The sequence below is a fragment of the Mixophyes fleayi genome, chromosome 8, assembly GCF_038048845.1.
Source record: "Mixophyes fleayi isolate aMixFle1 chromosome 8, aMixFle1.hap1, whole genome shotgun sequence".
Lineage (NCBI taxonomy): Eukaryota > Metazoa > Chordata > Amphibia > Anura > Limnodynastidae > Mixophyes > Mixophyes fleayi.
This window is the reverse complement of record NC_134409.1, coordinates 9,507,228-9,528,272: the sequence shown is the minus strand read 5'-3', so window position 1 is coordinate 9,528,272 and position 21,045 is coordinate 9,507,228. Positions and strand designations below refer to the sequence as shown.

Sequence of the window (21,045 nt, the reverse complement as noted above, 5' to 3'; positions counted from 1 at the left end):
GTGTAGACATCTGCCTACTGGCTTAGCTCTGCTCATTGATCTCACCTGATCATTGTTCTGCTGCCCCGTTACCTCCCTGTACATAAATCTGCCTCTCGGACCAGAATACAGCTTACTTTCCTTTCTAGTTTCTGTCCTGACTGCCTATATTTTGTTTCACTTCTCTTCTCTATTTTGTTTTTATTTTCTTATTTGCTTTTATTCCCGACATTAAACATTTACTTGTGACCCCTGGTCGCTGTCTGACCCCTTTACCTGAAATTGTGGACTTCTCTTCTGAATACCATCAGGACCTGCCTCCAACAACCCCCCACTCCCCTCTCCCCCACCTCAACACCCCCCCACACACACACCCACACTCACCCCCCATCCTAGGAGGCTACAATCCCCATTCAGGTCACACTCTTCGTCCCAGCATCACCCCGCAGGTCCTTCACCTGTGCGCAGGCCAGTGACCTCAACTTTGTCCTACAAATATCCAAACACGTATGAACATAACTTATCCTGCAAAGAGCGTTTCCCCACACGTCTCTAATTTCCCACTAGTGTTTCCCCACACGTCTCTAATTTCCCACTAGTGTTTCCCCACACGTCTCTAATTTCCCACTAGTGTTTCCCCACACGTCTCTAATTTCCCACGAGTTAGCAATCAGGATTGGTGACCAATTTTAGTGTACACCGGACAACCACATTGTATACAATCTGATCTTCCCCAGATGCTTTGTGTGGAAATTAAAATACTGCATATTAAAACAATTGAACGTTTCCTTAACTTTATCCTTGTTCCCTTCATTCAGGGAGAGCTACACATACTGGTTTGTTTTTTTTGTTGTTTTTTTTTGTTTCATTATATCATCCATTTTTATGAATGAACTTCTTTCTTGTAACAGATCTCAGCTTACTGGGTTATTTCTTGTGTATTCATAGCGGCCACGTAGCTCTATAATAGAATCACTGGTGTTGGCAGGGTGTTCTGGAGTCATCCTGTATTAACGTGTGTCCGTCCGTCATAAATCTGATTCCCGACCATGGCCTTATCTGTGAGGAGTTTGTATGTTCTCACCGTGTTTGTGTGGGTTTCCGCCGGGTGCTCCAGTTTCCTCCCACACTCCAAAAACATACTGGTAGATTAATTGGCTGCTAACAAATTGACCCTAGTCTCTGTCTGTGTGCGTGTGTTAGGGAATTTAGACTGTAAGCTCCAATGGGGCAGGGACTGATGTGAATGAGTTCTCTGTACAGCGCTGCGGAATTAGTGGCGCTATATAAATAACTGATGATGATGTAACGCAACATAAGTTATATGCGCTGGTGAACAAAATGTTATATACAGAGCAGCGAAGTGGTATTTTTAACCATTTAAAGAGATATGGTTGGTTTAATTGTAATCTCTGCACAATAGGGGTACGTGGACAATTTAGGGGCTAACCGTTCTCGCCAAGTGTTGTTATGTCGTTCTGTGTATTGTAGCACAGACTATGCTGTGAACAAGCTGCGGCAGGAAGGGAATGAAGAGGGGACGTACGTTCTGCGATGGAGCTGTACTGATTTCAATCACATCCTCATGACCGTGGCCTGTTCCAAAATGTCTAAGGTAATTATTGCAAGTTATGACACTTTTATTAGCTGCTTCTGGCTGGGGCGTCCTTCCAGACGCTGTAACGATAGAAAGTCTGTTGTCCCCACCCACCCACCCAATCAGAATTTCAAATTGCCATCCAGTCTGACAAGTTCCTGGTACTATATATATATGTGTGTATACTACAGATAAACAGAGATGTCCTGCGTCGAGCTTGGTCTAACTAAGGAAATTAGCAGATAGCAGCTGTAAACAAAGGGATATTACTAAACCTCACCCCCACCCCCATAAACAACAAATTGTACTAGAATACATACAGTGCCGGAATGCAACTTGGAGAGAATATAATTATATTATAATTAATTATTATTGACAGATAAACCGGTCTGACCAAAGCAGAATCCAAACAATAGCGCTCATCGGGAATAGTTCATTGCAAAAAGTAAATACATTTATTAAAAACCTTATCTAAACATAGATGAGGTTCTTATCCATGTTTAGATAACATATACACATATAAACAGCTTATGTGTAGGGGTCCCTTTAAAGTTAGAGATCAAGATAGAGCAAATTTATTTCAAACACCCCTCTACAGCTAGTTGTGATGTATCATTAATTGTGCAGGCAGCGTTGGACTGACCTACTTGTAGTATTGTTCTATAGAAATGGTCCGGCGTGGTTTGGCAGCTTGGTTAAATGCAGTCGCCTGTTTTTGACCTGCATGAGATACTGTACATGGTTCCAGAGATGTGGGAGGAGTTTCCGCTCTGGTTTGGAATGAGAACTATTTAGCAGCGCTCGCAGAATTGGGGAGAGTTACTATGTAACAGAGCTGCAGGAATGGGGAGAGTTACTATGTAACAGAGCTGAAGAATATGGGGAGAGTTACTATGTAACAGAGCTGCAGAATTGGGGAGAGTTACTATGTAACAGAGCTGCAGAATTGGGGAGAGTTACTATGTAACAGAGCTGCAGGAATGGGGAGAGTTACTATGTAACAGAGCTGAAGAATATGGGGAGAGTTACTATGTAACAGCTGCAGGAATGGGGAGAGTTACTATGTAACAGAGCTGCAGGAATAGGGAGAGTTACTACATAACAGAGCTGCAGGAATGGGGAGAGGTACTATGTAACAGAGCTGCAGAATTGGGGAGAGTTACTATGTAACAGAGCTGCAGGAATGGGGAGAGTTACTATGTAACAGAGCTGAAGAATATGGGGAGAGTTACTATGTAACAGCTGCAGGAATGGGGAGAGTTACTATGTAACAGAGCTGCAGGAATGGGGAGAGTTACTATGTAACAGAGCTGCAGGAATGGGGAGAGTTACTATGTAACAGAGCTGCAGGAATAGGGAGAGTTACTACATAACAGAGCTGCAGGAATGGGGAGAGTTACTATGTAACAGCTGCAGGAATGGGGAGAGTTACTATGTAACAGAGCTGCAGGAATAGGGAGAGTTACTACATAACAGAGCTGCAGGAATGGGGAGAGTTACTATGTAACAGAGCTGAAGAATATGGGGAGCGTTACTATGTAACAGCTGCAGGAATGGGGAGAGTTACTATGTAACAGAGCTGCAGGAATGGGGAGAGTTACTATGTAACAGAGCTGCAGGAATGGGGAGAGGTACTATGTAACAGAGCTGCAGGAATGGGGAGAGTTACTATGTAACAGAGCTGCAGGAATGGGGAGAGGTACTATGTAACAGAGCTGAAGAATATGGGGAGAGTTACTATGTAACAGCTGCAGGAATGGGGAGAGTTACTATGTAACAGAGCTGCAGGAATAGGGAGAGTTACTACATAACAGAGCTGCAGGAATGGGGAGAGTTACTATGTAACAGCTGCAGGAATGGGGAGAGTTACTATGTAACAGAGCTGCAGGAATAGGGAGAGTTACTACATAACAGAGCTGCAGGAATGGGGAGAGTTACTATGTAACAGAGCTGAAGAATATGGGGAGAGTTACTATGTAACAGCTGCAGGAATGGGGAGAGTTACTATGTAACAGAGCTGCAGGAATGGGGAGAGTTACTATGTAACAGAGCTGCAGGAATGGGGAGAGGTACTATGTAACAGAGCTGCAGGAATGGGGAGAGTTACTATGTAACAGAGCTGCAGGAATGGGGAGAGCTACTATGTAACAGAGCTGAAGAATATGGGGAGAGTTACTATGTAACAGCTGCAGGAATGGGGAGAGTTACTACATAACAGAGCTGCAGGAATGGGGAGAGTTACTATGTAACAGCTGCAGGAATGGGGAGAGTTACTATGTAACAGAGCTGCAGGAATAGGGAGAGTTACTACATAACAGAGCTGCAGGAATGGGGAGAGTTACTATGTAACAGAGCTGAAGAATATGGGGAGAGTTACTATGTAACAGCTGCAGGAATGGGGAGAGTTACTATGTAACAGAGCTGCAGGAATGGGGAGAGTTACTATGTAACAGAGCTGCAGTGGAAACTCTTAACACTGAACAATATGTTTTATGTTCATGGTTCCTATCTGCAAATATCCCTTTCTAGATAGAGAGCAAAAAGGGCAAGATAAGGCTAATGCTCTGATTATTTACTCTTGAACGCATCCGCAGTACAAATGGGTATTTGATGTAGCTTAGATTTCTACTAACCGCATATTTTCCCATGATTACGGTAAATGAAGTGAGAGTTTTGAATCATCAACATTCTGCCTTTTTCGCTTTTCACCAGTATGACTCCAAGACCTTGAAGCAGTACAAAAATTTCCAGATTGAAGTGAGAGACAAAACGTACTGCTTGCTGGGCTCAGACCGGGTCTTTGACACCTTGAAACAACTGATGGAGCACTTAAAGGGCCAGGTCCTCAGGACGGACGATGTCAGCTTCTCGTTGAAGAGATGCTGTCCTCCCAAACCCAGAGGTAAGATGCAGCCCCTCTGTGAGCAAAATAATCATTCCACTCTAAATATTCAGTAAGTGTTTCAGACGGACTCTGTGACATTGTTGGGGGACTGTTTGAGATGTAACAGTTACAGTCTATTGACCGATAAACAGCTGTTAAAAGGACAGAAGGGAAAAGAAGACGGGGTGAATTACCAGGTTACTCCCGATTTTACAATACAGGGCCATGAAGTACCGGTTTTTATTTTTCTTCCCTTCTGCAGAAATTTCAAACCTGTTGATTGCAACGAAAAAGGCAATGGATTGGCAACCTGTGTATCACATCAGTCAGCTGAGTTTCCACAGGATACTGAAGGAAGAGATTGTGCAAGTAAGTCCCTTGCAGTTGCAGATGTGCTAATAGATCGGTATCTATCTGGAACAGCCGTCATGTCCCGCAGCGCTGATAATAGATGTATGCAAGGTAAATAACCTAAAATGACCTAAACCACAGCACCTCTCGCTGTTACGGGGAGAAGAAGCCGCCAAGATCTCTCCCATGGAGCAGAATGTAAACATGGATTACTGGTTATAGTTCTATGGATTTTTCTCTTTATAATACATGTTTCATTTACTTCCCCGGGCACTGCCCCCGCGTATCTTCGCAGCTGGAGAGATGTGATGCAGCGGCTGTCGGTGAAAGCTGGCTGATGATTGGAGGAGGAGATTGCTCGTCCAATCAGCAGTCAACATATATTTTACTGCTACCGTCTCTGGTGTCTACTGCTGTGAAAATACCCTAGTAGCCCCCAAGGTGGGTGGCGGTGGTCCCAGCTATATAGAAGTCCTGGTATCCTGCATGAAAGAAATGGTGGGGATCCTTTTATACAATTTATATTTCCAAGTGGAGAATCTATTAAAGATAGTGGGGAGATTTCTGAAAGTGAACTTCAATTTTAATGATTTCTTTCACGACTTGATCTCCATTTTTGTTTTTGTGTTTCAAATGGTAAAAAATTGAAGGTTCTCTTTCACAGAATATTAATGAATTCTCCCGCATTAAGCAGGATGTGTAGAATGCTGCATGGTGCCCAATCCATGTCACTCGTGTCTTTATCCCACAGTTGGAACATATGGGACGAGGAACCAGAACACAGATCTACGCGGGAAGACTCAACTACAAAGACGATAATGACAGCGAAATGTGTAGTTTGGAAAAAGAGATTAAAGTAATTCTGAAAGTGCTGGATCCCAGTCACCGGGACATCTCTCTGGTTTGTTTTCAGTTTTTATTCTCTCCACTCTGAAGCCAGAGGGCCGTCCTTTAATAGACTCTAATGGTTCATGGCTTCCCAAAATCTAACCCTTGAATGGACGCTACCATGGAAAATGTTGAGTACAGTGTAGTGTCCTGAAATATGCCTGTGAGCCTCCAGAAGAGATGGTCATGGAAGCAAGCAATGGGGTACATGATTTTAAAAATAACTTTTTGATTTTATTTTGTGGTGTACACAGTGTTGAGTGCATTTTTAATGCTCCCTCCAATCGGAAGAGAGAATAGAAAAACACTGCAAATAAACAGAAAAAAATACAGATATTTAAGGGGCACGAGAAACGATAGTCAGTAAAAATCAAAACAAGAGACTACAGCTAAAACAACTACATAAGACACAAATAGAATAAAGGAAACATTGCAAAAGAGGATGTGGAAAAAAGGAGGTTAAGGGCCAAACTTGTGAGCGTTAACATTAAGAGATTTAGGGTAGTAGGATTCATAACACTTAAACGTCTTTGATAGAGATCTGAGGAGTCATATAAACCACTTTGCATACTACTGTTTCAGTCTTGTTAGAGGTCATCAGTGAAAGATATGGAAAAGTGGCTTTTAAGGTGTAGGACTTTACCCATACAAAGCAACTGTTAAGGTTAGATTGAGGTGAGTTTAAATGAGCCACAAGACCCTTCCTTGTTAGTGCATGACAGTAAAAGTCTTAAAACAATAGATATTCACAAAGCAAAAAACCCTCACTTGAGGAAGTGAGCGACACCTACTCAAAGAGCTAACAGCCGACTTGTGGCCTGAACCAATTAGACGCTAAATTAGACGTTGTTCTGGTTTATGCATTGGTGATGTCAATGGTTCATGATGAGTTTATAAGCTCCAGTCTCGGGACTATTGGTTCCGCCCACAAAACGTCTGCCTCCGCTCTGCGTAGGCAAGGGATAGACTTTAAAGTACCTGGCATGTTTTGAAAGCAGCAGTGTCTGGTCCCTGCATGTTTCAGAGAAGTCTCGTGACATTTCGGAGACTTTTCTTGCACTAAAACCAGTGCCTTAGGAGATTTGCGCCCTTAAATACTTCAGTTGGTGGGAGCTGTCTCATCACACAACGCTGTTTGTACGTAACGCGTTTCTGTATGAAGCATCCCACATCTGCCCCATTATTAGGTCCTGTTTATTGGCTTGTTAGACTTGAGGTATTATCCGTTCTGTATCTCAGTATTACTTTCTTCTTCCTCAGGCATTTTTTGAGACGGCTAGTCTGATGAGGCAAGTGTCGCACAAGCACATTGTACTGCTCCATGGCGTCTGTGTGCGAGACGTGGAAAGTAAGTAAACGATTTGTGAATTGTTACTTGTTTTGACATAAGTTTTTATTGCATTTTTTATTTTATAGTTCTAAGTGTAAATTTCTCATAGATATATTTTCACTCCTAAAAATTCATTTAAACATTACCTAAAACACATTATTTCAAATTAAAATCGTATCCCTTGTCCCTTGACTTTATGGAGATACCTAATACATTCTTTTGCAAATCAACACATTTTACTTTGGTAAAGGCATCTTGTAGAAGAAGTAACGATTGTTCATATTATTTGTTGCCTATTTATTGGATACTTGAGCACTTTAAAAAAATCTGGTACCTGTGTTGTTGCCCATGGCGACCAATCAGATGTTTACTTTCATATTATAAACTGCACTAAAAATGTCATTTAGAATCTGATCAGTTGCTATGACAACACCTTGTTCCTTTGCCCCCAGATTTAAAAATTGTTCCCTATAGTATCTCATGTTTGTGACAATATGAGCCCGATTCATGGAGGAATCCAGATGCTGATACGCGCCGTATTTAGTGTAAAATTGCTCTACGCATGTAATGAGCGATAAGCCAGAGAACACAGGTGTATGAAATTCATCTTAGAGTGGAAAGGACAATTAAGACAGGCTTTCTTGGGAGGAACGGGGAGGGAAATTTAAGGGTCTAGAGCACGCACCAGCGTCCGATTCAAGCTTTGGGCATCTGTAAAGTACGGTCTGATCTGTCGGATCACTTGCACCAGCAACAGGTCTGGTGTAAGTGCCGAGTGATAGTGATGACTGCTGTTTAGACATGCTACAACGTGTGTTTTTATTCAGGAGCAACTGTAAAAATACATTTTATGTGCAGGAGTCATTAATAATATCCTAATAAATATAGTTAATTGGTATATATATATATATATATATATATATATATATATATATATATATATATATATATATATATATATATATATATATTATATGTTTTTATATATACATAAGTTTCATTAATTTCCATATTACTTCCATTTTTTTTCTGTGTGTTCTTTTGGGACTTTATATTTTACATATGTATTGTACGTATCGTGTGGTGTATTGTGTCTGTAAGAGCGGAGCGCACCTAAACCCATATTCAACGAGAGATGTACGATGTACGTGACCTTTTTATATAAACCACACAATCCGTGTGTTTTGCCTTAATGAATCGGGCCCTATATGTTTGATTGCACAACCTGTAAACTTGTGTCAGTTTTAGTTTTATAAAAGACGATAATGGAAACCCCCCTCGTAAAATCTGTGTGTGCCTGGTCCGGATGTGCGTTATGTTACTGTAAAGGGATCAAATGCTGACAACATAAAATCCCCCCAACTTCCCCTCTTTCTTACAGACATCATGGTGGAAGAGTTTGTAGACTTAGGTCCCCTGGATCTCTTCATGCATCGCAAGAGTGAGCATCTCACCACACCCTGGAAATTCCAGGTCGCCAAACAGCTGGCCGGGGCCCTGAGCTATCTGGTGAGTGTTAGTGCCAGTGACTGAGAGCACTGAGGAACTCCTCCAACAAGAAAGGAGTATATCTTTTTATTTTATATATTTGAGCCGGTAGAGAGAACAGATAGTACAAAAGTTTACTTTACTAAGAATTCATATTATTGGTATAAAAACTCTTCTCACAGTTACAAAATTGCAGTCAAAAGTCTGACGTTGCAATAAGTGAAGGGAGCTTATTTCCATTTAAAACAATAATAAATGTTGGTCTCCTGGGTAGGGAGTTAGTTTTACCATATTTCTCAGTAACTGTTCAGTAAAACATGAGAACACGTTCTTTTCACACAAACGGTTTTTTCCCCTCTTTGCGTCCGTTCTTTGTAATGGGATATCCCATATTAGTTGAGGTTCTAGTAAGTATCATCCCATAGTGCTGTAAGACGGTGGCCAATATAGTGATATACCATGAACATTAGTATAATACTTGTCCCCAATCACCCATAATAACTTTTGAACCCCACATTTATTAGCCACGGAGCAACTTGATTTAATTCTACAACCATAAGCCAAACAATATGGTTTTCAGAATAAGAAACGTTCTTTGACAATAGCGATATACATACACGGGAAACCGGCTTAAAGGGAAGTCTCACGGTGTATTAAAAAAAGAAGAAATATTTTTATAGAGTTTTACCTTAAATGTCCAAGTGAAGTTTTCTTCACAGACAATTGGATGTTCCAGCGTCATTTAGTTTGAATTTTTCTGTCCTACTGATTTGTCCTTTAAGGTGTAGGAAGCAGCTCTCGGGAACGGTCATCTGTTCATCAGAGTTTCCCGTTCACTGTTTGCTTGTGACATCACTGAGACCTCCGCTGTCTTCAGGACACTCATAGACATTGTACATACAGGCTCACTTTGCTTATTTTTAAAGCTTCTTTTAGATTGGGCCTCTTCCTCAAATTCATAGCCTTGGAAGCCAAAAAAGATGATGAGGTTTTATCCAATAATGCAATGTAGATTGTGGTTCACAGATCCCATAATGACTTTATACATTGCTGCATTCAGATGCGTAATAGGAAATGAACAGAGTTGTAATATGAGAGAAAAATCAATATCGCTATTAATTTTCACTGCGCGGAGTTGACATTCTATAGTAATAGCGTTTTAATGCTAAATGGCTTTATTAAATTACAGATGAAATGCAGTAACCTCAATTAGCTGCTGTTCATTACCAGAACTATACATCCATTACTTCTTATTACCCGTCTCCCCGCTGACGGTTGTGGCTGGTTTGTAAATTAAGATCTATTTGTGCGATTATTTCCATATCCGTTTACATGTGAGTCATTGCTAGGTAAAATATGCAGTAAATATACGGCTTCTCTTGTCCGTGTCCTCACATTGGTTATATTGGAAATATAACAATGAGTTTTTTATATCGACATTGTAACTAGGTAGATTTTGGCAGAGTTATAATGTGTATTTCACCATGTGCCATAGATCTTATAACGGTTTGTGACTGTATATAGTCACTTGTAATGAGCAGACTGGACTCTTGTCACTTCATGATCAGTATCTGCTTTATTTCCTCCTCTAGGAAGATAAAGACTTGGTACATGGGAACGTCTGTACTAAAAACATTCTCCTAGCCAGAGAAGGAATTGAGAGTGAATGTGGCCCCTTCATAAAACTCAGTGACCCAGGAATTCCCATCACTGTGCTCACTAGACAAGGTAAGAGACGACTGCTCTATGGGTGCCCGAGGGGCAGGCTGTATTGATGGCAGAGTTTGTGTGTTCATTCCCGTGTTTGCAATGCGTGTGCTATAATCTTCTTTGGGACATCAAAAGAGAGGGGTGGTTAAAATAAAGTTGAAATCGTCATCACTATCATTTATTTATATAGCGCCACTAATTCCGCAGCGCTGTACAGAGAACTCACATCAGTTCCTGTCCCATTGGAGCTTGCATTCTAAATTCCCTAATACACACACACACACACACACACACTTACACTAACACTTTGATAGCAGCCAATTAATCTACCAGTATGTTTTTGGAGTGTTGGAGGAAACCAGAGCACCCAGAGGAAACCCACACAAACACAGGGAGAACATATAAACTCCTCACAGATAAGGTCATGGTTTGAACATGAATTGCAATATAAATTTTGATTTATTGAAAGCCTTAGTGCAGTTTTATAGCATGGGCAGCCCGGTGGCTCAGTGGTTAGCACTTCTGCCTTACAGCACTTGAGTCATGAGTTCAATTCCCGACCATGCCCTTATCTGTGTGGAGTTTGTATATTCTTCCCGTGTTTGCGTGGGTATCCTCCGGGTGCTCCGGTTTCCTCCCACACTCCAAAAACATACTGGTAGGTTAATTGACTGCTAACAAATTTCCCTTAGTCTCTCTCTCTCTCTGTCTGTGTGTGTGTCTGTGTCTGTATGTTAGTGAATTTACACTGTAAGCTCCAATGGGGCAGGGACTGATGTGAGTGAGTTCTCTGTACAGCGCTGCGGAATCAGTGGCGCTATATAAATAAATGGTGATGATGATGATGTCTTACACATGTTTCTCACCATTCCAGAAAACCAGGTGCAGGTATTATAAATTTACCTGTGTACAAGATTTGTGTCTTGGTAAAGCTCTCACACAATTTATTGAAGATAAGATATTAGTATGTGCATATAGTACAGTATTCTAGTAGATATAAAGCTTACTACAGTTACAATGTGATGCAGGGGACCACGTCCCATGGTTTACACTGGAGGCGGCTGTTTTGTTGGCTGGACCAATATTCAGGAGTTTCCAGCCAGGAACCGGTGACATCACCAAGACACATTGAACGCGCCATGTTTTTAAAAATGATTTGTTCGGTCCACAAAATGGTCACTACCATAAGCAGCAATGGTTGTACTTAGCAGGAGCGGCTCATCAAACGGTTTTATTTCATGTATTACAGAGCGAGTAGAGCGGATCCCCTGGATCGCCCCGGAATGCGTTAATGATTCCAGAATACTGAGTGTTGCCGCCGATAAATGGAGTTTTGGGACCACCTTGTGGGAAATTTGTTTCAACGGAGAAGTCCCTCTCAAGGACAAGACGCTGGCGGAGGTACGGGGGGCTGTGTCCTAATGTCAAGAAGCCAGAAATGATGTGAATCTATTGACGTCAGTAAAAATGACTCCCTAAAATTAGGCTTCAATTTTGCCCTCTGGCTCATTTTGTGACATACTGGTTCCCAGTCACTTCAGCTCCGTGTGTTAATGTTTCTATCCACAGTGAGCGCGGTATAACGTTTCCATCTCGTTTTACAGAAAGAGAGATTTTATGAAGGGTGTTTCATGCTGCCGAAACCGTCATGTGAAGAGCTGGCCAATCTCATCATAAACTGCATGAACTACGACACCAACCGGAGACCCTTCTTCCGGGCAATAATGAGAGAGATCAATAAGCTGGAGGAGCAGAGTGAGTAATGGGCCGTCTTGTGTACGCGGAGTCTTAGTCACTGTATATAGCTTATGTCAGTCCGCTGTGCAGGCTACTGCTTGGTGGGTGCACAATCCCAGTGATCTCATGCCCACCAGTTACCATTATACATACTGGAACCTGACGGGGGGAGGGGTGAGATCAGTCGAGAGGTTAATGAGAGACACTTGGGGATGCTTCGGACTTTAAATATACATCAATACTAAAGTCTTATAATAGATAGATTATATATAATTTCTAAATGTTTTGAGTTGAGTTTTAGTGTTTGTGGCCTTTCAGTAACTTGCTGTTTATATATGGAGGATGTTCAGGTAAATAAAATGACACATAACACAATTGTGTCTCCCAAGACATAATTAAGACAGCAATTCAAGCTTAAGTGTGTGAGATAAGTAAACACAGACCAGGTTTATGTAACAGTAGAGACGTTATCTCATGTTTGGAGCAAGCTGTAGTGTGCGGATCGGTGGCACCACTGGGCGGTGGTCTTTGGCTGGTGGTCTGTATGTGTGGCAAGAGAGAGAGGCTTATCCGTGTTACACATCTTGCACACGTCCTCTTAGTAACTACAAACATGTGATAAACTACTTCTCTACCATTATATAAACCTGGTCTGTGTTTAATTACCTCACATATGTAAGTTCAATTTGCTATCTACTTAATTGCGTTTTGGGAGACCCGATTGTGTTACTTGGTCTAAGTTGAGAGAATACTGGGGATTTGCTCCTACTCTAGTGGCCGCATCATCCACCCAAAGAGGGCACAAAGATTTAAAATATAGTGACACACAGTGACATGAAACAGAGGGTACAGATGGGCCTTCCCATGTGAGCTTACAATCTAAGAAGTATGGGGAACAGTTGAAGAATGAGGTGGCGGATGTGGGGAGCGCGTGTCGCTGGTTGTGCTGCCCACCCTCAGAGCACGTTAAAGCGTTTGTAGAAATTGCTGCTCGTCTATAAACACACAGGATGTGTTGTGTGTCGCACGGTTTGCCAACACTTTATTCATTGTCATCGTATTTTCTTTTCTCTTTCATCTCAGACCCCGACATTGTTTCAGAGACCTCTCTTTCTGCACAAGTTGACCCAAGTTTGTTTGAGAAGAGATTCCTGAAGAGGGTTCGGGACTTGGGGGAGGTGAGACTTACTGATTAATTACACACAACGCAATAGTGTATGTATGTATGTGTGTATGTTACCAGAAAAAGTGTGTGTGTGTGTGTGTGTGTGTGTGTGTGTGATCAGTTCTAGTGTTTTGCTAGAGTTTGAACGAAGTGTTTTGCTCCATTTTTCAGCTCTGTAGAATATTTTGTTGTCTCAAAAATAACAATTTCTAAGAATGGTGATTTGCAGTTGATGAAAGAAGCAGATTTACTCTACATGGCAAGAAATCCGTTCATGTGTTTTATGAAATGTTCATTGTGAATTCTTCCTAGAACAACGAGGGGCAACATTAAGTAACTGGAGGGTTGTATGTGCGCCCCCCCCCCCCCCCCCTCCCTCTCCTCAGCGGATGGTACAAAAATAGAGAGATGAGGCCCAGTCTCCGGGACCTCCAAGGTGGTGGAGAATAAAGGGCTGAGCACCCCCCCCCCCCCTCCCTCATAGTGTGGGGAGCAGCCCGCCCACCATCCTTATTTAAATTTCATCCTGCAAAACAAAATTTTGATTCTCGTGGGTGCAAACGTCTGTTCTCTGCCACCAGTGACCCCCTGACTCTGCCAATTGCTCCCGTTAGATGCTGCCAATAAATCCTCACTCTCCCCTTTGAGCGCATTGGCACAGAGACCCAGCCTGTGTGCGGCCGGATGGGACCTTTCCACAATAGTAAATGAAACCTGAAAGTGGAGTCAACAATTTCCGGGCCGAGCTAATATTCAAATGTAGAACAGGCATTGACTAAAAACTAGTAACGTCATTGAGGCACGAGGCTCAGTATTACTAGTTCCTCGCATTCTCATGATTATTTATTCTGCCACATAATGGCTGCCCCCACAATGTGTAAGTAAATGTTCTGCTCTTCGTCCTCTTGTAGGGGCACTTTGGGAAGGTGGAGTTATGCCGATACGACCCAGAAGGCGACAACACCGGAGAAATGGTGGCGGTAAAGTCACTGAAGCCGGGAACAGGAGGAACTCACATCTCCGACCTCAACAAAGAGATCCAGATCCTACGTAATCTGTACCATGACAACATCGTGAAATACAAGGGGATCTGTGTGGAGGATGGTAGTTATACTTTCCATTTATCCTATAGATAAAACCTTAGGGTACAATTCTGGTATTTACTGTCTATCTTTTCTATAGATAGAATGTTGCCAGAAATATGGAATTTACTATGGGCAGCACGGTGGCTCAGTGGTTAGCACTATCCCTTAGTCACGCTGGGTTTCATCCAGGAAAGCCACTCAGTTATTGTGGGTTCATCTCATGGCAACATTAATAGGGTTAAAACGACTGACAGCGCTCATCATGTTACCAAGTTTACAATCCTATTGATTACATTGGGATCAATATTGGCCATTGTGATAGTTTTGGAGCCACACATACTGCGGTATCGCAGAATGTGTGGCCACAGTTTGCAGTTAACCCCTAGAGTAAATATAGTCTGAGAAATAATGGAGTACTACTGCTGTGTAACTGCTTTTATACGGATACAGTGATCCTGAAGACACATTCCCAATTAATGACGTATTGGACGTCACCGTTTTAAAAGCGTAGAATGGAAGGTCTATATATCATTTTGTATGCTGATGTTTCTCTGTTTGTATTTGCAGGAGGCAGTGGCATTAAATTGATAATGGAGTATCTCCCTTCTGGAAGTTTAAAGGAATATTTACCAAGGAATATAAACAAAATAAACCTCAAGCAACAGCTGGAATATGCCGTTCAGATCGCCAAGGTATCTCATATGCCATTGCCGCATGTTCTTCCACGTTACATCTGTAGATTTCATGCTGCTCTGTGTAATTGTTTTGCTGTTGTGTGATCGTTTTTAAGGTGTGTTTGATTAGGGTCTGAGCACATTGTGTTCCGTTTCCATGCCCTGGGCAATGATAGACAACTAGATCATTGGAATATTCAGAGCAGCACGGAGTATTTCAGGAGATGAGCGAGCTGATTATGTGCTACTATTGTCCGATTTACTGTACCAGATAGGAGCTGCCCAGCAGTTGTCTGTCTAGATGATTCATGTTCTTGTTGACCGCTAATATCTTCATTTCAGACAGAGGGGGTCAACTTTTCCTTTGTCTGCTGGAGATGACTCCCAAGATGCACAGGGAAAACGTCTCTGTAGTACTGGAAGGAAACGCTGATAACCGTGGTGGCCGGGGGGCTGGGTAGATACTGCAGGCCTGCCCGCGAGCGGCTCGTGGTTCGCTATGAATCCTATGTACGATGGAGGCTGTCTCGTAGCCGGTCATACGAATCTTGTGTCTGACATCCTGCTCTTGTTGCTCCTCAGGGAATGGATTACCTGGGCTCGCGTCAGTACGTCCACCGAGATCTGGCCGCAAGAAATGTCCTGGTAGAGAATGAGCACCGAGTGAAAATAGGAGATTTTGGTTTAACCAAAGCAATTGAAACCGACAAGGAGTATTACACGGTGAAGGACGACCTGGACAGTCCGGTGTTCTGGTGAGTGTTCAGCTTTCTCTTATGAGTTACATGTTTGTTGCGTCTCCTGTGTCTGTTATCAGAGGATAAGGAATGTTTGTATTTACACCAGTAAGCAGAGTGCCTGTGTGCTGGCAGTAATCTAGAATCTACATGTTCATACGCTGCTGGTGTTGTAAATGATTCAGTCCTAGTGTTCTGGGTGCGTGCAGCGTGTGCCGGACTCTCGTGTTCTGGGTGCGTGCAGCGCGTGCCGGACTCTCGTGTTCTGGGTGCGTGCAGCGCGTGCCGGACTCTCGGGTTCTGGGTGCGTGCAGCGCGTGCCGGACTCTCGGGTTCTGGGTGCGTGCAGCGCGTGCCGGACTCTCGGGTTCTGGGTGCGTGCAGCGCGTGCCGGACTCTCGGGTTCTGGGTGCGTGCAGCGCGTGCCGGACTCTCGGGTTCTGGGTGCGTGCAGCGCGTTCTGGGTGCGTGCAGCGCGTGCCGGACTCTCGGGTTCTGGGTGCGTGCAGCGCGTTCTGGGTGCGTGCAGCGCGTGCCGGACTCTCGGGTTCTGGGTGCGTGCAGCGCGTGCCGGACTCTCGGGTTCTGGGTGCGTGCAGCGCGTGCCGGACTCTCGGGTTCTGGGTGCGTGCAGCGCGTGCCGGACTCTCGGGTTCTGGGTGCGTGCAGCGCGTGCCGGACTCTCGGGTTCTGGGTGCGTGCAGCGCGTGCCGGACTCTCGGGTTCTGGGTGCGTGCAGCGCGTGCCGGACTCTCGGGTTCTGGGTGCGTGCAGCATGTGCCGGACTCTCGTGTTCTGGGTGCGTGCAGCGCGTGCCGGACTCTCGGGTTCTGGGTGCGTGCAGCGCGTGCCGGACTCTCGGGTTCTGGGTGCGTGCAGCGCGTGCCGGACTCTCGGGTTCTGGGTGCGTGCAGCGCGTGCCGGACTCTCGGGTTCTGGGTGCGTGCAGCGCGTGCCGGACTCTCGGGTTCTGGGTGCGTGCAGCGCGTTCTGGGTGCGTGCAGCGCGTGCCGGACTCTCGGGTTCTGGGTGCGTGCAGCGCGTTCTGGGTGCGTGCAGCGCGTGCCGGACTCTCGGGTTCTGGGTGCGTGCAGCGCGTGCCGGACTCTCGGGTTCTGGGTGCGTGCAGCGCGTGCCGGACTCTCGGGTTCTGGGTGCGTGCAGCGCGTGCCGGACTCTCGGGTTCTGGGTGCGTGCAGCGCGTGCCGGACTCTCGGGTTCTGGGTGCGTGCAGCGTGTGCCGGACTCTCGGGTTCTGGGTGCGTGCAGCGTGTGCCGGACTTTTGGGTTCTGGATGTGTGCGTTCTTGTGCTGTAGTTGTGTACAGTATGTTTTGGACTCTCGTGTTCCTGTGCTCTAGGTATGCTCCAGAATGTTTGCTGCACTGCAAGTTCTACATCGCCTCCGACGTCTGGTCATTTGGAGTTACGTTATACGAAATACTGACATGCTGCAATTCAGAATTCAGTCCGATGGCGGTAATGTTGTTTACTTTTGTTATACACATACTTATATGTACAGGCTCATTTACAGTGAGACAAAATACTAAATATAAACGTCTCTTTTCTGTTCGAGAGCAACAAATGAGTTTTGCACGGACAGTTTTTCTTTTTCAGCTTTTTGCTGACTGGGGGCTGCTAAGAAAGTGGGGGGTGTTATGTGCTGAGACCAAGGACAAGCATCTCTACTAATATTATAGTATTATTTGTTCATTTTTATAGAAAGATATATTGATCCAAATTGTGAATAAATGTGTTAAATGATCTGTCACAGAAATGTGGCATGGGGCAGTAAGTAACTTTTTAAATATGTATAACTAATTAGAGCTGTTCTTTCACAGAGGCAAGACATAGATAACTAATAATAATAATGAGTTGTTTTAGTTTGACTCAGAACTACCCAGCTGTGCGCATCACCTACTGCGTTGCGCCAGTGATATTGATGTTGCTGCTTCATAACATGGATTTTTCTTCTTTTTTTCCCCTGATTTAGATGTTTCTAAAATTGATTGGACCAACTCAAGGTCAGATGACGGTGACACGGCTGGTGCGTGTTTTGGAGGAAGGAAAGCGTCTGCCAAATCCAGCAAACTGCCCCAATGAGGTACAACCCAGGAAAACCAGCCGTGTCCATGTTGGACTGTGATCAGACCACACGTTACACTCTGAGACAGACGTGTTCGCACGTTGTGGCCATGATTGCTAGTTTAGCACTGGGAGCCATTGAGTCATCGTCCCCTTTTGGGGGGTGAATCTTGTAGATAGTAGTAGGTTTGGCTGTTTGTTTGAGGTCACGGTTAAGTTGGCTGGATTCAGTACAGAGTATTACATACAGGTATCCGCTTGGCTTCTGGGGGAATCACATGGGGTTACTTTGCTTAGTTTAATTATCTTGCCATTTTATAGCAGTGTCAACATCCCACCCCCCCCTTTCCTGACTTAATAACTGATGTTCTTGTGGACAATTGCTCAGTACTGTGTGTCTGGTTCTGTGTATGTGATCAGGGGAGTGGCCCCCGGTCTCTATAAGGGAACATTTTATAGCTCACAGTATAGTTGTCGGTCAGGAGAGATGAGCTGTCTGTGTTTATCCTGAGGGGAATCTGCTTTCTATCCAGGCTGGAAGTTACAAGTTGTTCTACTCTTATTACATGTTAATGTGGCACATATCAGTCTGGTTCCTGCCTTATATTATATATCATGAAGTTGGACAGTGGACACATTAGCTTTAGCTGCCTGTGTGTATCATACATTAGATTAAACCCAGATTCTTACTAGTGCCACATGTTAAATATGTATCATTGGACAACACTTTATTTTAGGAAATTGCTCCCTGGCTTTTGTCCATAATGTATTTTGTGACATAAAATGAAAGTTTAAGTGAGAGGTGAAACATTTCATGTTAGGCTTTTGGGAACAGAGATACTGATCTTTGAATCTTCAGGAAGTGACTTGTTACCTTGTGTCCCCCCCACAGGTCTATCAGCTGCTGCTGAAGTGCTGGGAGCAGAGCCCCAGTACCCGAGCCTCGTTCCAGGGCCTCATCCACGGGTTTACAGACCTGATCAATAAGATGTAGCTACTATAAGGAGGAAAGTCAGGACTAGAATCTGCTCCCATGGATGCATAAACTATAAACCACTTCTACTGAAGACGTTGGTCCTCCCCCGTGTGACCTGCTCTAATGGACTATTCCACAGCAATGTGGACGCTGAAACTGTGTATTCTACCCTGTGCTGTAATATATCCGCATTGTCATGTCTAACACACACACAAAACTCCCAACCTTTATAGAACCACTCGCTGGACGCAGGTGAATTTCCTCGTATATGTTCATTTTAATTAGCCTGTATCTATCAGTGGTGCTTGATTTGACCAATCCCATCCTCTCCATTCAAAAGGAACCAATTAGAGCAATGCATTGTGTGGGCTGGATTACTGGCAGAGTGAGGCAGGGACTTTGCAGAAAATATTGCGATTCTAAGAAAACGTTTTTAAGTAACGTTATGATAACTTTTTATAAATAAAAGGCTCAGTTTTAAACTAGAATGTTAAAGAAACATTGATACTGCGGCAGGACGGGTTTTCAGGATGTTATCAGACGAGAAGTCTGACTTTCCCCTTCGCTGCTGCTAGAGCCAGATATTTAAAACCGTTCAAACCAAAGAGGAAAAAAAAATAGTTTGAGACTTTGGCACAAAAATTTACAGTGTTTCAAATATACTAATGTCTCACTTGCTAAGTTTGACAGCTCTGTTCCTGGGGTGTGGACACTGGCAACTGTTGGGCACATTCTCTCTTGGGTGAGAGGAGGCTTTTTTCATACAACACATTCTGACTGCTATTAAACACATTTTATGAATTTTCTTAAAATAAATAGTACTTCAAAACAAAAAAAAGTTTGTAAAAATGTAACTTTTTGCAGTTTTCCCACCTTTACTTTTTTTTTTGCCCAATATGAACCAAGTTTCTGTATTACACAGAATTAATATTCCGGTCCTCCATTTATAAACGTGAAGCCGATGTAAGCGACAGCCCACCTGTAAAAATAGGGATCAACTCGCTAACCTCTGGCAAAGTATTCAGAGTGAAGTTACGGTTTATTGAAAGATGCATAATCTCTGAAATTTAATGGAATAGATAATCTGTCTGCCAGATAAAGAATTATTATTCTACAGATAATTACATGGTACCTTCCTTGAATCCCATGTAGCAGATAAAGGATTTCAGGTGTTATAGCAGCTCATTCACATATTGTGGGCCTCTGATTTAATATGGAATCTAATAAGACATTCTATTTTATAACAGGTAACAGACACATTCTGCTCTAGTTTGTGTACACTGTGTAGGTCTTGTTCCTTCGTAACATACGTACAACCATCTACGTATAAATGTCACCTTTGTATCTGTTCTTACATTGATGAACCAATCAACACCCAAATCTCCTCCTGTATATTTACAAGAGAATGAATGTTTACTATACTGATCATGTGTGAAATCTGTTTATGCTGTGGTATGAATTGTATATGGTGCAGGAACAGCGACATTGACTCTTGTCTGCTTTCCATACGTTATGAACATGTGAATGAAGCTCGAAGGGAACCGGGGGTTCTGATTCCCTACATGGAAGTGTTGGAATCAAATAAAAATTAAAAAATGTTTTTTCTTATTTGCATTTTTTGACAGTACTATTAAAATGTGAACATAAGCACTTTGTAACCTTTTCTATAAATAAATGTTATAAACAAGAGTCTGTATTTTTCCATAGGACATACAAGCAAATAATACAGGGAATACTTTTAGACACTAATGGGGCTATTCAATTGTTGCTCCGGACCGCAAAAAAATGAGCGCGTTAAAACTATTACCGTTAATACAGTAGTTTACTTGCCGAATTTCATCTCGCAGCTCAGGGAGTTGCGAGATGAAATTCGGAGAGTAAACTACTGTATTAACGGTAATAGTTTTAGCGCGCTCGTTTTCCCGTCGGCCGGAGCAACAATTGAATACGCCCCTTTTAACCTGTTAGTCCAGAAATATACAATGGGGGGTAAAATAGAACCTGAATTAGTTTTTAACATTCTTCTAATTAAACATTCAAACTACAAGTGTGTTAGAGTATAAATACAGGACAGATGAAAACCCCTCTGCAGAAGGAGTCACATGAGGAGGGGACGGGCTCTGTGACTGACAGCCTTGCAGAAATGGAATGATGGGATAACACTTTCACTACCTCTGTATTTTAGGTTGGGGGGGGGGGGGGGTTGACAACAAATGAGGTTGCAAAGGGGAGTATTTTACAGGAAAACCAGGTGCGTGTAAGTAATTGGTGCAGTTTGACAATATAATTACAGTAAAGTTACCATTTATTTTTAAGAAAATCCTCTCTAAGTGAAAACTACCATCAGTGTTACTCCCACA

The 21,045-nt window shown here is 43.2% G+C and overlaps 1 protein-coding gene across 5 annotated transcripts in view; it reads left to right on the top strand.

The window, feature by feature from the left end:
- JAK1 (Janus kinase 1) overlaps positions 1-21,045 on the top strand; it is a 342,069-nt gene that overhangs the window by 46,028 nt on the left and 274,996 nt on the right. For 4 of the 5 annotated variants that reach the window (XR_012678453.1, XR_012678451.1, XR_012678452.1 and 1 more), the window contains 16 exons: positions 1,471-1,594; positions 4,289-4,478; positions 4,723-4,829; positions 5,563-5,712; positions 6,960-7,047; positions 8,411-8,538; positions 10,110-10,245; positions 11,477-11,628; positions 11,832-11,982; positions 13,048-13,142; positions 14,041-14,233; positions 14,782-14,906; positions 15,471-15,643; positions 16,986-17,103; positions 17,618-17,728; positions 18,602-19,333. Coding sequence is in view for 1 of the 5 variants with exons in the window: in XM_075181825.1 (XP_075037926.1) it covers positions 1,471-1,594; positions 4,289-4,478; positions 4,723-4,829; positions 5,563-5,712; positions 6,960-7,047; positions 8,411-8,538; positions 10,110-10,245; positions 11,477-11,628; positions 11,832-11,982; positions 13,048-13,142; positions 14,041-14,233; positions 14,782-14,906; positions 15,471-15,643; positions 16,986-17,103; positions 17,618-17,728; positions 18,602-18,703 (2,143 nt within the window). In the remaining 4 variants the exon portion in view is untranslated. Of the gene's footprint in view, positions 1-1,470; positions 1,595-4,288; positions 4,479-4,722; positions 4,830-5,562; positions 5,713-6,959; positions 7,048-8,410; positions 8,539-10,109; positions 10,246-11,476; positions 11,629-11,831; positions 11,983-13,047; positions 13,143-14,040; positions 14,234-14,781; positions 14,907-15,470; positions 15,644-16,985; positions 17,104-17,617; positions 17,729-18,601; positions 20,369-21,045 lie in introns of those variants that run through there. The other variant, XM_075181825.1, reaches the window with a different exon arrangement.